Source organism: Pan paniscus, chromosome 21 (genome assembly GCF_029289425.2).
Source record: "Pan paniscus chromosome 21, NHGRI_mPanPan1-v2.0_pri, whole genome shotgun sequence".
Classification (NCBI taxonomy): domain Eukaryota; kingdom Metazoa; phylum Chordata; class Mammalia; order Primates; family Hominidae; genus Pan; species Pan paniscus.
In genome coordinates, this window is record NC_073270.2 from 48617473 (window position 1) to 48635950 (window position 18478).

General features: G+C 43.8%; 1 protein-coding gene across 14 annotated transcripts in view; it reads right to left on the bottom strand.

The window, feature by feature from the left end:
• The window catches only part of PTPRT (protein tyrosine phosphatase receptor type T), a 1127644-nt gene that overhangs the window by 816555 nt on the left and 292611 nt on the right, over nt 1-18478 (bottom strand). For all 14 annotated transcript variants that reach the window (XM_034947434.2, XM_034947430.2, XM_055104674.1 and 11 more), the window contains exon 2: nt 6447-6572. In XM_034947434.2, coding sequence (XP_034803325.1) covers nt 6447-6572 — 126 coding nt within the window. The remainder of the gene's footprint in view (nt 1-6446; nt 6573-18478) is intronic.

Consider the following 18478-nt stretch of genomic DNA (forward strand, 5'->3'; position numbering starts at 1 on the left):
GTGAAATGTGTGTGTGTGTGCGTGTGTGTGTGTGCGTGTGTGTGTGTGCATGTGCATGTGTGTCACCTGTGTGTGTGTTCTCCCAACTCCTCCTCCTTCCAATCTGGAAACTCACTAAGCTTTTTGTATTTTTCTGCTCTAGAAATGTGTGTAGGAAAAACAGAAGCTGCTGCTTGAAATCAAGGCTTCCTTCCTTCCTCCTTTGTTTTTTCTAACTCTAAACTTACTTAACAGAGAATGCTGGGGTCTGGAAGGACTGGGCCAAGAAGGGTATGCTTTTGAAGGCTAAGATGGTGAGGAGAGAGGTTCTCCCATTTTACGAAGGGGGGAGGAATGGATCTGCTGGTGCCACACTCCTCCGTGGCAGTACCTGAGGAGGGGCAGGCCCAGGGGGGTTGGTGGGTGGTGCACCTGGGCTGGCTGGGCTGTGACAATGGCTCCTAGCCTGAGAAAGCAGCAGCAGAATCACTAGACCTAAAGGGAATGCAGCAGTGGGCTTCCCAGAGAAAAATCACAACAGTCTGCTTAAACCCCAGGAAACTCATAGAACCCTAGGGAAGAGGGAGCTCCAACAGTGCCTAAAATATAGTCTCAGCTCCCTGGGGACTGAGGGTCAGATTCAGGTTTATGTAAAGAAGAGAAATAAGTGAGTATTTCTTATGTACCTGATTTTGCAACCTGATATTCAACCCTAATCCATACCTTATGTTTAAAAGAATGTCCTACAAGTATTCAAAGGATAGAGAAGCAAGCCACCCAAGCCCCACTATCTCTGACTTCAGCCCTTTCCGAAGGATACCTCCAGCACTCACATCTTCCTTCAGCCCCCAGGATGCCCTCCTGCTGGGCCCTGGGCTGTAATTCAGGGCTGTACCTCAGGGATGACTTGTGGAAACCCATGCCAAAGATTGGGAAGGCAGGGCTAGGAACTGGTGGCAGCTGCAGTTAGTTCCATAGGCAGGATAGACAGCTAGAGAGAGGGTTTGTGAGTGAGTGTACTAACCCCTGCTACTCTGTGACAGCCTCAATAACGATAAGGTGGTGAAACCAGGTCTGAAGCCTGGAATGCTAGTGCAAGAGCTTCTCCCATGGACAGAGATGAGGAAAAGTCTGTATTTAGGTTGACGCAAAAGTAGTTGTGGTTTTTGCCATTACTTTCAATGGCAAATAACAGTAGTTGTGTGTAACATTCAATTCACAGAGGTGGGGTGGAGGAAATGTCTAAGCTCTCAATGCAGCAATGTATCCTGGACTTGAAAAGCCTCTCTGGCCTGTCAGGACCCACAGTAGAACACCTGCTGAGCAGCTCGCCTTTGTAAAGCAGCATCAGTGAGCTAGAAGTGGGGGCAAGGTCTCAGGTGGACTTGGACTTCCAGCCCCAGAGATCGCAAGAACCAGAAAACATTTAGAAAAACCAACATTGACTAACCCCTACTCCGGGCAGACAGTTCACACTCATGCAGACATCCTCCATTTAACTCTTACACTGGTCCCCAAGATAAAGATGTGGAAACTGGGAGTTGAGACCCTAGGGTCACTCAGCTGTTGTGTAAGATTGGAATACACTGACTTGCAAACATGTCTATGATAACGATTTTGAAAGCAAAGAACAGGATGTTATGAGTGAGAATAAGGAGGAAGTCCATCTTTAGACAGACGGATAAGGGAAGATTGCCTTGAGGAGCCCTGTGAGCTGAGACATGAAGAAATCAGCAAAGCGCCAGATGCAGTGGCTCATGCCTGTAATCCCAGCACTTTGGGAGGCCGAGGCAGAAGGATCAACTGAGGTCAGGAGGTCAAGACCAGCCTGGTCAACGTGGCAAAACTCCATCTCTACTAAAAATACAAAAATTAGCCAGGCATGGCGATGTGTGCCTGTAGTCTCAGCTACTTGGGAGTCTGAGGCATGAGAATCACTTGAACCTGGGAGGTGGAGGCTGCAGTGAGCTGAGATAACGCCACAGCACTCCAGCCTGGGCAACAGAGCGACACTCTGTCTCAAAAAAAAAAAAAAAAAAAAAAAAAAAAACAGAGAGAGAACCAAAGAACGAAAGAGAAATCAACAAAGCGAAGAATTGAGAAAACAAATTCTGGTGAGAAGGACCAAGGAACAATATGTGCAAAGGACCTGTGCCAAGAAAGAATCTGACACATCTGAGGAACTAAAACACACCAGGTATGACAGAGGAGAAGAAAAGGGGCCCAAAGAAGACATTGGATCATGCAGGATCTTATAGGCCATGACAAGGATTTCAGATTTCATCCTATGTGCCAGGGGAGGCCATCAGCAGGATTAAGTCCCAAAATGACATGGAATGAGTTACCCAGACCAAGTATAGCAGGGAGCTCGTCATACAAAGGGGATGGGCAAAAAGCTGTGGAACATCTGAATAAACAGACTCAAACTTGACTTCCAAGATGAGGAGAACTGCTGGCTTTACAGAAAGAAAAGCAAGATTTCAGCCTTTGCCCATAAGAAGAACAAACAGTTTTGCCTAATCCAAATTCGCTTTCATGCCTCTCTGCCTAAGCGGCACACAGAGCTGCTGAAATCCACAGGCGCATTATGACAGAATAATTTCAGTGATCATTATCAAATGCCTCTATTTAGAAAAGCCCAGAAGATTGTATTAGCATGATCCAATATTTATGAAATGACACCCTGCCATAATGAGGGGCTGAGAAAATTAATATTAGAAGCAAAAGCCATGTCTTTGGGGAGAGAGAGTAGCATGAGTAAAAAGACACACTTTTACTCAGCTTCTTAGAACTTGGTTTTCTGATCCGTAAAATGGGAAGGATAGTAGCAAAGAGGAAAATACATGATCAGTTAGTAAAGCACCCAAAGGCCTTTAATCTTTTTTCATTCATTCCTGTATTAATAAAAACACCTAATAAAGACTATTTGCCCATCCACACATCCATCCAACAAATTGCTAATTTAGTACATAGGATGTCTGATGTACTGCATTAGGCACTGAAGATAAAGTTATGAACAAGATTCTCATGGTCCCCATTCACATAGAACTTCTCATCTGGGAGTAAAACATGCACTGGATGAATAACACCTGCTGTGATGCGTGTTACTAAGGACAAGTGCAAGGTGCAACGGGAACCATTACAAAGAATGCTGACCCAGACTGAGATATGAAGAGGACGCACAAGACAGTGGGTAGGGGAAAGGCTCCGTGGAGGATGCCAATCTCATGTGAGTTCCCGAGGCAGGAGAGAGTCAGAACATTCTGGCAATTGGCAGAAGCCAGTGTAAAGTGAGCAGAGTGGGATGTGGAGCATGATGATGATTTGGAGGTTTAGGGAGGATCAGCCCTCAGAGCTTTGGAGACCACAACAGGGCTTTGGTCTTTCCTGGAGCAATGAGAAGCCTCAGAAAGCCTTAAGACAGAAGCTGGGTAGAGACAAGGAAGAAAAGAAGTAACATGAACATGCTTATATTCTAGAATAATGTCTTCAACATCTGTTTGGAGAATGGATTAAAGTCCAAAGAGTTAAGTCAAGGAGTCTGTTAGAAAGTTTTCCACTTACCCAGGAAACAGACAATGGTTGTGTTCACCAGGGCAGTGGTGGCAGAGATGGAGAGGCTTGGGCAGACCCAAAATATACTTAGGAAGTAAAATGGCAGAACAAAGTGATTGACTGGAAAAGTGGGTAAGAGAGAGAAAAAAGAGAAACATGGCCCCCGGTTTCTGAATCAGTACCAGTAGGGTGAAGTGAGCTTTCTGGAGACTAGGAACAGTGGAAAGTGAGTAGACAGGGAAGGGGAAATGGGTAAATCAAGAGTTCAGTTTTGGAGATGTTGAGCTTGGAGAGCCTACAACATGCTACAGGGCTTTAAGTGGACTAAAGATGAGCAGAAAGAGCATATGTGAACACACACACACCCATACACATGCATATGCACACACCGCCATATACACACACCCATACAAACACACGGACACACACACACACCTCCCATACACCCCACACACACCCATACACCCCGCACACACACATACACCTCCATAGACAGACCCCCTACACATGCATACACACACACACTCATATGCTCCCATACACATGCATACACACCCTCCATACACACATACACCCCCATACACACACCCCTATACACTCCCATACACACACACCCATACACATGCACACCCACACCCCCATACTCATGCACACACACCCATACACACACCCCTTACACCCCCATATGCACACACACCCCACATACACACCCATAGGCATGCATACACACATACACCCATACACCCCCATACACACACACATACACACCCCCAATACACAGGCATGCACACACAATGCACCCATACACCCCCATACACACACACCCATACACCCCCATACACTCACACACACCCATACACATGCACACACACCCTCCATAAGCGCACACCCATACACACGCACCCCTTACACCCCCATATGCACACACACATACACCCCCATACACATACACACACACACCCATAGACATGCATACACACACACACCAATACACCCCCATACACACACACACACACACACATATACCAGTACACAGGCATGCACACACACCACACCCATACACCCCCATACACACACACACACACATACACACACGTATACACACTATAAGATCCAGATTTATTGGGCCACTATCAAGGAGGGCCATGAAGAGTAGAGCAGATGTGCTATGTTTAAGCAGAGGTGTCTTGGATTCTTGGGGTCCCTAATGGGATGGGTGATTCTATCATGTAAACCAGGCAGTACTTTTTAAAGTCAGCATGATTGGGCAACAGACAGAGGTTGTTCCACACTGCCTTGCTAATAGGCATGCACACCTGTTGATGACTTTGCTCATTCAAAGTAAGGTCCCACCAGATCTGAAATGCTCAATTTTGTACCACAGCCTAACTTTATTACACCTAAGGCTTGTATCAACACTTTTGAGAAATTTATACAATTAATGCCCTTAATAGGAGCTATCCATAACCATCCAGTGGCTCCTGTTTTGGAGCCAGACTCAAAGTGAATGAGGCCACACCCTCACCTGAGCATCTCTGAGCATCTTCTTTGCTCCCACTTTAGTAGCATCCTGGAAAACCCCGTTCTCCAGAGGTAGCCAAGATGACATGGCAGCTGGGCAGTGGGTTGTGTAGGTGTAAAATTCCTGAGACATCTAGGCTGGAGGCATAAATGTCAGAATCACCAGCACAGAGGCAGTATCTGAGGCCATGGGAGTGGTTGAGGCCAACCACAGAAAGAACACCCAGTAAGCCTGAAGAACTCTTAATACTCCATGGCCAGAGTGCGCTGACAGGGGAGACTGAGAAAGAGCACCTGGGGGATTGGTGAAAACCAAGACAGGTGTGGGTTAAAGTGAGGGAGCCTTTGGTCAAAGAGAAACTGTAGAAAATGGCCTCCCTTCTCCAACAAGCAGCTGTCTTTACAACTGTAGCAGGGACATGTGATTATTCAGAAAAGTGAGCTTCACTTTCTCAGAGTCACAACTCTTCCTGGCTTCTATCACCAGGTAAGCCTCTTCAAGATGCACCTTACGCAGGTATACCCCACATTTAGAGTCTAAGTGTTCTCTCTGAGGAGACCTCCTTTGGGTACTTCCCCTGAAACATATCAGGTGTACCTCACAGGCCTGCCCCATGCAGGTATCCATCAAGAATTCACACTAGGCCTTCAGCGCCGCTGGTTAAGGACAAAAGGTTGGTATTTAGAATGTCAGGATGTTTACCTTATAATACAATATATAATAATAATATAATAATATATAATAATAATATATTATATAATAATATGACCTTATAAAAATCTGTGGAAGTATCCCTAAATATATATATAAATTATGTAATATATATACTATGTAACATATATAATGTATAATATAATATATAACCTTATAATAATCTGACTATAGAAGTCTCCCTACATATATAAAATATATGTAAATAATATAACACACAATAATAGATAATAATATGATAATATATAACAATAATATAATAATATAATTAATAGAACCTTATAATAGTCTGACTGTTGAAGTTTCCCTAAATATATACAACCTATGTCCATGTGGCCTGGAAGAAAAGGAGTGACCGTAAATTCTTCAGAAGCTCTTTCCCTGACACGCCACTATCATCGGGCTCCCAAGCAAAACCCAGTGATACCTACTTGTAGCTAAAGCTTAGAATCTCGACGCTAAAAGAAATGCTGAATCCAGGTGACATGTGACTAGTATCAAATCCTGAAGAATTCATTCAGCCTTGGTTTGACCACCTCTGAGTGTGGGGAACTCACTACCTACAGAGCTATCGATTGCCATCTCAGAGAGCTCAATGTGTAAGTAAGTTCTTCCCCCCATGATTCACGGTAAAAACTAGCCATCCCCATGACAGCCCCAAACATGATGGATCACGTACCTGTGGGCACTGCCTGGTCCAGCATTGGTTTCTCCCATGTGTTAATCTGCTCCCAGGCGAACCCATTGGTCCCCAGAGCCACACTATAACCACAATTGCTGTAGTGCTCATCAAAGGAACAGCCACCTGCAGACAAAAGAGATATGGGTAAATACATTCCCGTGTCTGAGGCTTGGTTCCTTACCTCTGTCTCGTCGGCTCTTCATTTACAGCTTTGAATTTTAAACTCTGGAGAAGATTTTATATATATATATATATATATATATATATATATATATATATATATATATATATAAAAGACGAGCAAATTGGATTTTTATATTTGCTTTGGTGCTCTCAGGAAAGGCACTGGCATCTGCAGGCCCCCGTATTTAAAAAAGTTAATAAGGCTAGTTACATTGATTTCAATCTTCCTTCCTGAGAAAGTAAACAGCAGCGTCTCATTCTAAGTAGGAAAAACGAATGCCGGGGCATGCCTCTGTAATTGCTTTGTGCAGCACGGAGAGATGCTGTGAGGCAGCGGAAGGAGCACTCACTTCCCAGTCTGGCAAAACTAGACAGCCATCACCTTCACAAGGCTGTGTGAGCTCAGGCCAGATGCTTCATACCTGAGCATCTCCGTTTCCTCACCTATGATACGGAGGGAAATGTCCAACCTTACAGAAATACCATGAGGATTAAATGGAATAACATGTGAAAAGTAACTGCCACAGAATACTTTCTCAGTGCCCACCTGTTTCTCTGTAAAAAGCAGCCTGAAAAATCATTTTTCATGGAGTGAGAATCAAATTGGTAAGAAATTAGACAATCATGCACCTGGAAGATAATAAAGTCAATGTTGATCATGTTTAAAGCTTCTCCCTTTAACTTTAAAGGTCAAGCCATCCACCATTTGACAATAAGTTATATTCATTTGCTGTTGACAAGGATTCACTGAGCATACGTTCTGAGCTGTAAGTCCCATCAAGGTGACATTGAGAGAGATGTGGGGTGTACAATGGAGGCTCCAACTAGGAAACACTGGTCTGTCCAGAGAAATGAGCCCATTATATTCTAGAGGAGAAAGCAGAAGTGGAGGAGAAGTGAACAGGGCTTTGAAGGATGGGAGCATCTCCATGGGCGGAGGGCAGGAGGAATGGCATTCTGAGTTGAGCCTGCAGGGTGCACAAATGCAGGGAGGCAGAACTGGGACTGAGTTCTACAGCAGCCTCCTGGCTGGTCTCCCAGACCTGTTTCACACTCCAGTCCATCTTTTCCAATGTCCCTTTCTTGTCTCCTTAATGTTCACAGGGTGCATCACATCACCATCCTCCTCCTTTAAACGCTCACAGGTTTCCCACCCCACAGAGAACCAATGTCTGCTATAGATTAAATGTGTGAATGCCTGCAAAACTCATGCTGAAGTTTCAAACCCCAAAGTGATAGTATTAGGACACATGGCCTTTGGGAGGTGATTAGGACATGAAGGCAGACTCCACATGATTGGGACTGGGATTGGGACTAGTGCCCTTATAAAGAGACCCCAGAGAGCTATCTCGCCCCTTCCACCATGTGAGGACACAAGGAGAAGGTGCCATCAAAGAAGCAGGAGCTGGGCCCTCACCAGATGCTGAATCTGCCAATGTCTCGATCTTATACTTCCTAGTCCCCAGGACTGTGAGAAATCAATTTCTGTTGTTTATAAGCCACTCAGTCATGGTATTTTGTTATGGCAGCCTAAATTGACTAAGAAAATAAACAAACATGGCTTTATTCAATTCATCCCACACTAGCCTGGCCATGTGCTCATTAACATCACACTATTGTCTCCATCAGCTGCAAAGAACCAAATTCTTTCTCTGCACCCCAGACCTGAGATTTCCTCTGGATAGTGGTGGTGGACATCCTGTTGACAGATCTGACATAGAATACAGTCCAAACACCATGGAAGAAAACCTGTGATAGAAAAGCTTTCTCCACTTTCCTTTCTTGTTGGATATGGACACCCAGAAGAGCTGGCCTTCAGCAACTACTATGGTCCAAATGTGCGTGTTCCCCTTAAATTCATATGTTGAAGCCTAATCCCCAATGTAATAGTATTAGGTGGAGCCTTTGGGAGATGCTTCCAAAGGACTGTGAGGGCTCTGTTCTCAGAAATGAGATCGCACCCTTATAAAAGATGCCCTAGGCAAATCGTTCACCCCTTCTGCCATGTGCGGACTCATAGAAGGTGCCATCTATAAGGAAGGGACCTTTACCAAGTACCAAATCTGCTATCACCTTGATCTTGAACTTGCCAACCCGCAGAACTATGAGCAATAACTTTCTATTTTTTAAATAACCCAGTTTAAGGCATTTTGTTATAGCAGCCGAAATGGATTAAGACAGCACCCCACTGAGTATCTCTACTCTGTAGAGGAAAGCCACCCAGAGACTCGCCTGACCAGGAATATCAGCATTCAACTTTTCAGGAGCAAAATATAAACTTTTCTTGTCATACGCCACTGAGATCTTAGGGTTTAACTGTTAGCACCGTAGAGCTTTGTACAACCTGACTAATATATAAAGTGTGTCATACCTCAACACAGTGATCCAAAGAAAGAAAGAAGAAGCATATTCTCCCAAGCATTTGCTCTGTGTCGGGCAACATGTTCGACACTGATTACATATACTATCTCATTAGCTGTCATGTAATCCTCACAAACCACATGAGGTACATTTTATCTCAACTTTAAATCTAAGAGAATTGATGCACTGAGGGGATAAATGACCTGCTCAGGCAACGGGGAAGGAAAGTGTTGGAGCCAATATTAAATCCATGGCAGCATAGCTGTAGAGCCCATGCCCATCCTAATAGACCAGAGAGAGAATTATTCCCCCAAACCAAGGATAAGGTCTTTCACTTATAAGGTAATAAGAGGGGCCAGGCAGATAAAGAACTTCCAAGGTGGTTGGGCCTCTCCATTCAAATCCACTCCTTCACTTATTCTAGAAACATTCAACAAGTTTTTTTAATGGGCTCTGGACATGGCACAGAATTGACAGATATGATCCTTACCCTCACAAAGTTTGCAGAATAGAGTGAAAGGTAAGCATGCAAATATACACTGAAGATGCAATGGAAAATATGCTTTCTTATGTATGTGTTGATGCTAAAAAAAACAAGTTATTATTTTAGTTGATGGTTTAATTAACCAAATTCTCTTCCTTCTTCTAGATAAGATTTAAGAAGGCTCACAGCTATACCTCTAGGCATCCCAGGTTACAGATCCCAGGCAAGGTCACATTAACACTTGCCCCTAGTCCGTTGGATCCATTGCCCACCCCTCACCTCCCTGCCTCTGCTTAACTGTAGGTAGACACTCAGCTGATACTGAGCTGACTGCTGACAGGTCCTGGCCCTCTGAGGACTAGGGATGTACCTCCTCTTCACAGGCACTCACTGAACCACCTTGCTTCTCCCCTCTGCTGAGCTCTGTTGGTCACTTCAATCTGCAGCAGGTAAGCAAATGCTTTTCCCTTCTTACAGTCTGCTCTTTGAAACTAGGGTTCCACAGCAGCAGGCCTTGGACCCCAGTGACCCAATTTTTATTTTCAAACCACAGTCCTCTCTTTTCCTCTGCAGAAGAGCTCACTGAGAGTGAATTTAAAAGCAGCTTTCCACTCTATCTTGAGCCACTATTTCTTCAGAATATTCAGGCCCCACTGTCAGTTCTATTCCACTCTGCCAGGATTTGTCATCACTTACGGGATGACATATGCATTCAGGACAGAAAATGGGGACCGTAAGGTCACTCTGGGGACCTTAATGTCCCTCCTACAGAAGAGTTTCTAGAAATGGGCTCCTGTTCTGCACTTTTATCACTCATACATGTCTGAATCCCAGCAATACACACAGTTCATGATTTTTCCATGGAGCCCTTGGGCTCCCAGCAAAGCAGGGAATTTCAAGGAATGCTGCCTAACTGGTCACTGGTCCAACCAAAGCAGCAGGTTAAACATAGAAGCAGGAAATACTGCATGATGACAAAAATCAAATGAGGACAGGAAAAGAAAGAAAAGCAGGACAGAAGGAGGGAGCCACAAATCTATGCTGCGATTTTCCACGTGTTCCTCTACTAAAAGGGGGTTACATATATAGCTCTGAGCTTCTGACACCCAATAGAAAAAAAGCAAAACCTGGTAAGGTACTGGACACTCTGTGTTTTTATAATATAAGCCAAATTGCTCAGGGAAATGACAACCATTTCAGGTGCTTTGATCAGACAAGAATTTCTCTGCAGGAATACTCATAACAGAAACCCCATATCCCATAATGAAACAACATCCGCACAAGGGGGTGAATGGCCAATTTCATGAGACTGTTTCTCATCATCATTCTCAATATAAATTGATAGCATCACCTAAACACACAATTCAGTAAAAGCTCATTGGGGCCCAACGCAATGCAGTCTGGATACCCACTCCCTATTGGTCTGACTTGACTCAAAGGTAAGTTTTAAGAACTATTCAGGGGAGATTTTTAGGCAACTTTTATGAGTTTTCTGTCTCCCACATTGAGAAACAGAGTGGCTATGAACTCAAGACTACATAACCCAATAGCAACTGACACTGACATCTGGGTACAACCTGTTGGGCTCATATCCCTTCCCTGTTTCTGAGCCTTCATTTTCTGCTGTGCAAGGCAAAGGGCTGAACAAGATGATTGCAATGAACCTTCCACTTGTAACATTTAAGAAATCCAGAGATTCAGAAAGAACTGGAACTCTCAGAAACCACAGAGATACAGACCCATGCAGTCAGCACAAGTACAGGCTAGGGTGCCATGCCACTGAGAGCCACCAAGAGGAGGAGGAGAAATTAAAGCCAAGCTTCCCCTGGACCGAGAACAGAAAACATTTAAACCCAGTAACATCTATCTGTCTTGGAGCAATTCCTAGTGGCCATAACCAAAACAGGCCCCAGACGTTGCTGCAGGTATTTATGGCAGCTTAGGGGAGATTTATGGTTCCAGAGAGTCCCTGATACAGTTTGGCTGTGTCCCCACTCAAATCTCATCCTGAATTGTAGCTCCCATAATTCCCATGTGTTGTGGGAGGGACCTGGTGGGAGATAATTGAATCATAGGGGTGGTTTCCCCCATACTGTTCTCCTGGTAGTAAGTCTCGCAAGATCTGATGATTTTTAAGGGGTTTCCCCTTTCGCTTGGCTCTCATTCTTTCTTGTCTGCCATCATGTAAGATGTGCCTTTCACCTTCCACCATGATTGTGCCGCCTCCCCAGCCACATGGAACTGTGAATCCACTAAACCTGTTTCTTTATAAATTACCCAGTCTTGGCTATGTCTTTATCAGCAGTGTGAAAACGGACTAATACAGTCCCCAAAGACACTCATCTTGATGCTAACCTCATTCAGGTTTGAAGAGCAGATGACATCATTTAAGTGATCTCAACCTCACCACAATCATTTTTGGGAGGAAGGAAACCCAAAAAATCTACCCCCATCCCAGGAGCTGGGCTCAGCTGAGGTTTGGTGAAGATCCACATAACTGGGGGAGGACAGGGAAGTGCAGCCACTGGCCAAGGACCCAGCACCTCCCCAGAGGAGCTATTTCCCTGGGCAGGCTGAGGTCAAAATGTAGCAATGGCCCCAGATGCTCTGATGTGAATCAGACATAAAAAGTCAACAGAGAAAGGGAAAACTGTAGCAAGGAAATTGGATTTTGAAAATCCATTTGGGTTTGGTAGTGTATAGCATATCAGCATCTGTAAGGGAAGTAAAAATAGTGCAGGATACATACTTTAGGATACATTAAAGCATAAATAAAGTTTATAGTGTCAATCAGAATTTTTTTAAAAAACATGAGCTCTTCTTTTGAAAATGAGAGAGGAATAGAATTCAATAAAAATATAAATGTGTCTTCCTCTGCATTTCTTAGATATGATCCTGTGTATTCTTGAGCTGAATTAAGTTTTGTAGAGGAACTAAAAGATTCGTTGGGCTCCCACTGTGTGCCAGGCACTGTATTTGAACTATGTAGGTGTATGTGTATATCTGTATATATATTAATGTAGATGTAGGTGACTCAAACACCACCACTCTCTAAGACAGGGGTCAGCAAACATTTTCCACAAAAGACTAGACAGTAAATATTTTCAGCTTTGTAGTCACACAGCCTCTGTCACAACTACTCAGTTCTACCACTGCAGTGCAAAAATATGTAAATAAATGAGTGTGGCTGTGTTCCAATAAAACTTTATTTGCAAGAGGTGACAGCCTAGATTTGCCCAGGGGCTATAGTTTGCCAACCCTTGCTCTAAGAAAGAAGTATTGCTTTCTTCTTTGTATAAATGAAAACTTGTCATCAGAGCTCCTAAGGAACTTACCCAGCGAGGGAAAAACAATGACATCATGTACAGCAGTACTAATAGCAACACCTCCTTTTATTCACAGTTGAATGTAATGGAGGCTTTACCTACAGTACCTAACCCTCACCACAAGCCCTGCCATTTTGATTGTACCATTTTATAGATGATATATCAAACTCACCCACATGAAGGAATGGAGCCAAGATGTGAGCCCTAGACTGGATGGTACCAAAGCCTGGGTACTTTCCATTGCTCCAACCCAGCATTCTTTTGAACACTCTGTGTGTTCACAGAATCTGGTCTCACCATGATGCTTCCAGAATAGAAAGATGTTCTTTTAATATCCAGCAGTGGAGCTAAGTAAAAAAAAAAAAAGAAAACTGGGCTAAACCTAAAAAAGGTGGAAAATTGCCTTTACTTGCCCTCCGTGGTAGGCACTACTTTTGGTAGAGCTCATCATTTTGATGAACGTGGCTGGAGATTAAGGTGATCTGCCATGGATGAGGATACGCAGAAACACCTGCTCCCTGATCCATAGCTGGTGCTGAAAGTCCTAGTAGCTCACTCCACATACATTCTCATGATTCTTGGGGGAGACGTCAGCACTGGGGACCCTGGGGTGGGGGAAGGGACTGAGACCACAGGACTGCGTCCCTCCAACTAAAGCTCCATAGCAACAGGGACATGCCACAAGGGTCTCTTTCCTCAGAGTCTGTCCCATAGTATATGCTTGCACTTTATTGTTCAGTGAATGCCTGAATATATTAAAAAGGACCTCCATTCACGTAGAGGAGCCGGGCTGGGGCCCACAGAGAAAGCTCTCATCCACTGTCATTGGGCTTCTCCTGGGGGCCACGGTGAACCCAGGGGAGGCCTTGCAGGGGAGTAAGAGCGAAGAGCTCAGAAATCAGGCTGGGCCCTTTAAGAAACTACCATCAGAGTGAACAGGCAACCTACAAAATGGGAGAAAATTTTCACAACCTACTCATCTGACAAAGGGCTAATATCCAGAATCTACAATGAACTCAAACAAATTTACAAGAAAAAAACAAACAACCCCATCACAAAGTGGCCAAAGGATACGAACAGACACTTCTCAAAAGAAGACGTTTACGCAGCAAAAAGACACATGAAAAAATGCTCATCATCACTGGCCATCAGAGAAATGCAAATCAAAACCACAATGAGATACCATCTCGTACCAGTTAGAATGGCTATCATTAAAAAGTCAGGAAACAACAGGTGCTGGAGAGGATGTGGAGAAATAGGAACACGTTTACACTGTTGGTGGGACTGTAAACTAGTTCAACCATTGTGGAAGTCAGTGTAGCGATTCCTCAGGGATCTAGAACTAGAAATACCATTTGACCCAGCCATCCCATTACTGGGTATATACCCAAAGGACTATAAATCATGCTGCTATAAAGACACATGCACATGTATGTTTATTGCAGCACTATTCACAATAGCAAAGACTTGGAACCAACCCAAATGTCCAACAATGATAGACTGGATTAAGAAAATGTGGCACATATACACCATGGAATACTATGCAGCCATAAAAAATGATGAGTTCATGTCCTTTGTAGGGACATGAATGAAACTGGAAATCATCATTCTCAGTAAACTATCTCAAGGACAAAAAACCAAACACCGCATGTTCTCACTCATAGATGGGAATTGATCAATGAGAACACATGGACACAGGAAGGGGAACATCACACTCTGGGGACTGTTGTGGGGTGGGGGGAGTGGGGAGGGATAGCATTAGGAGATATACCTAATGCTAAATGATGAGTTAATGGGTGCCACACACCTGCATGGCACATGTATACATATGTAACAAACCTGCACATTGTGCACATGTACCCTAAAACTTAAAGTATAATAATAATAAAAAATTAAAAATTAAAAAATTTTTAAAAAAAGAACATTTGCTCTGATCACATGAAGGGCCAAAACAGATGGAGATTCTGAATCCCGAGAAAGAAGGGAAGTCCAAGGTTGATCTAAGGAAGCGCCATAAGGCCACCAGGAAATGGAGAAGAGTAACGTGAGACCACGGACAGGTGGAGAAGTCATTCAAGGAGAAATGAGAGTATTTGCGAGAGGACCAGAATGACAGCTGAGACTGCTAAGGAGTAAACTGTGAGCTGAGCTTGATAACGGTTTGCAAGGACCAAGTAATCACAATGCAAGGTCAAAGAGACGGGGACAGAAAGCTGCTGAGCAGACACAGATCCCAACTAGATCTGAGAGATAGTCAAGATAACCATGTTCAGTGCCCAGCACTGTTCTCAGTGTTCACCAGTAGTAACTCATTTAATTATCACAATCACCCCACGAGATGGATATGATCATTAACCCCAATTTTATAGACAAAGAAACGAAGGCATAGAAAGGTTAAAAAAAAAACTATCCCAAGATCACACAAATAACAGGTGGCAAAGCGTGGCTTTGAACCCAGACTAGCTCAGTCTATGCACCTACTCATTATACTAGGTTGCCATGGTGATGAACTGAAAAGGTAACCTTGACCTCGAAAGGAACCTGTTGAGGGAAATAAGTGGCTGCACAGTTCTTCCCCAATCCCTGTAAAATGGCATTCAGCCAGTCTGCATGCCTTCTGCCCCCATTCACTGCCCAGGCCCAGGATGCCAATCTGCACTTCTGGAGGACCAGGCATAGGGGGTAGGCTCTGCCCCTTCACCTCATAACAGAGGCCATAGTGTTATAGGGAGGAGAAGAAATGGAGTAGGGGGCTTAAAGTCAGGAAGGCAGGCACATGCAGAGAACAGGGGGTGGTGTGGGCCTCACATAGTAATCGCTGGTATGTGAAGAGCTCACACATGTGAGCTGTTCAGACAGATTCAACATGTAGCAAGAATAAATGGTTACAGGGCACAGAAGAATAATGTGGTCAAAGCAGTTATTTTTTAACTGGGGGGTTGTTAAACTTTTTCTATAAAAGGCTAGATAGTAAATATTTTCAGCTTTGCAGGTTGTATTAGCCTGCTAGGGCTGCTATAACAAAATGCCACAAACTGTGTGACTTAAACAATAGACATTTATTTTTGCACAGTTCTGGAGGCCAGGAATCTCAGACCAGAGTTGGGCAGGGTCAGGTGAGGGCTTGCTTCCTGGCTGGCAGATGGCCGCCTTCTCACTGTGTCCTCACACAGCCTTTCCTTGGTGCCTATGTACTCTGGTGCATCTTCCCAGCCCAATGGAACTAAGGCCTCATGCATATAACCTCATTTAACCTTCTTATAGGCCTTGTCTCCAAACACAGTCACATGGGGAGACATTGCAAAATTCCTTCACCTTTGTCATTCACTAAGATAAGCTAATCAAGACAGTGAAATCCATCACATGCACAGTCCACGCAAGGAGTGGGAAGTACTCAGGATGTGTACCCCAGAGGCCAGGAATCTTGGGGGCTGTCTTAGAATCCCACCTATCACAGGGGGCCACATGTTCCCTGTCACTAGTACTCAACAATGTTATTGTTGTACAGAAACAATACAAAAAGAATGGGCATGACTGTGTTCTAATAAGACTTTATTTATTAGCACTGCATGTTGCATTTCATATCATTTTCACATGTCCCAAAATAGTATTCTTCTTTTGATTCCTAACCATTTAAAAATGTAAAAACCATTCCTTATTTGTGGGCTATATAAAAACCAGTGAACACTCAGATTTGGCTGGTAGGCTATAGCTGGCTGACTTCTCTTTAACGACATAAAAATTCCCAATTTTAGCAGTCACTGAATTTTAATACAGTCCCGTGTATTGCCATTTGAATGTATGCCATGTGCTACTGACCCTCTCCTCCAAAGACTCGATTGCAGAATGTTTCTTCCCGTCTCTGGGAACTGGAGGGAGGAACATGTCTCCCATTGTCTGCTAGCCCTATGGATAAGGGATTGAGTAAAGAACACTAACTCTTTAGATTTAATTAAACACTTCATCTACACTACAAGCTTGTGTTCTTCATTGGTAAGGAGTAGTACTTCCACTTTATAGATAAGGAAACTGAGGCAGGAGTGGATGATGCACTCAGCGTCAGATCAGGGACTGAGCCAAGACTCCAATCATGGGCTTGTTTCTTGGCCAGAAGGTCTGACAACCAAGGCGACCTCCAAGATAGGTCCACCTACAAAATTTGGAGCGCCCCTTGCAAAACTAAAATGCAGAGTCTCTTCTTCAAAATTAAGAAATCAAGATGGTGCCAGGCGCGATGGCTCATGCCTGTAATCCCAGCACTTTGGGAGGCCTAGGCGGGTGGATCTCCTGAGGCTGTAGTTTGAGACCAGCCTGGCCAACATGGTGAAATCCCGTCTCCACTAAAAATACAAAATTAGCCAGGCGTGGTGGTGCATGCCTGTAATTCCAGCTACTCGGGAGGCTGACACAGGAGAATCGCTTGAACCTGGGAGGCGGAGGTTGTGGTGAGCCGAGATCATGCCATTGCACTCCAATCTAAGCAACATGAGCACAACTCCGTCTCAAAAAAAAAAAAAAAAATAGAAATCAAGATGGTGATAGCAGAGCATTAAACCAAGTACGGGCTCTTCTCTTCTGAGTTCCAGGGCCTGTATGACTCAGTGCCCTTGAAGCCAATCCTGCTCTGTGGACACATATTCCAAAGATAAAATACCTCAACCCCCAAATCATGGAGATTCCACCCTCGTGCCAACAAATGCTTTGAAGGCAGGGTAATATCTAAGTGGGGCTTATTAATTGTGAACACCCTATCGTGGGTAGCTGATTCTTGCCCCCGGAATGAATGTAAACCAGCCTTCCATAAATTGAATTCCTTTTCTGAATATCTAATTGAATTTGGAGAAGTGTGTGCCGGGGGGGTGTTTAAATAAGTGCACAAATATGATAAGAAGGCCTTCACACCATTATATCTAATTCAGTAAGCAAAAATAATGGCAGGGCACGTTCCAATTAGTGTTTGATTTATTTGCTTTAACAAATCCAATTAGTAGAATGTTTTATAAAGTCATCCAATGTCAAACATTCATGGACTCAACAGATACAAACAATACTCCTAATATAAAAAATGTTTTAAAGCTCTTTGAGCAGTGAATTTATTATAAATAAGATGATGTCTCTCTGATGGCTCGAGCATTCCCCAAGGACCAAGAAAACGGTGTCTGATCTGTTCATTTGGTTCTTTTTCTATGAGACTTTGTGCAGCAACTCAGGTTAATGTGGCCCATTATATTAAATCCAGGAATGAAAACAACAAAGGTGGAAGTTAGCCAAGGAACTTCAAGGGAGAATAATGAACTTGCTGCTGGGTGTCTTCTAGATCAGAGACGTGTATCGACTTCCAAGGCAGCACAGTACAGTGGGAAAAGCCCAGGGGTAACAGAAACGGCGGTGCCCTAGAACCAAATCTGATGCCTTCATGCCCTTTTGGGTCTCCAGTTTTCTCACATATTAAATAAAGAGTTCAATGAGGTTAAGCAGCCCCCAGAAATGCCCACCTTGGGTGGTGGATGATGTTCTTTGCCCAGGGAGACACAGAACAAGGTAGCAGTTAAAGCTATGAACTCCAGAGCCAGCATCTAAGCTCTGCTATTTTTTTTTATTTAGTTATATGACCTTGGCCAACTTATGTAACTTCTATGTGCTTCATTTCTCCATCTGTAAAACTAGGATAATAA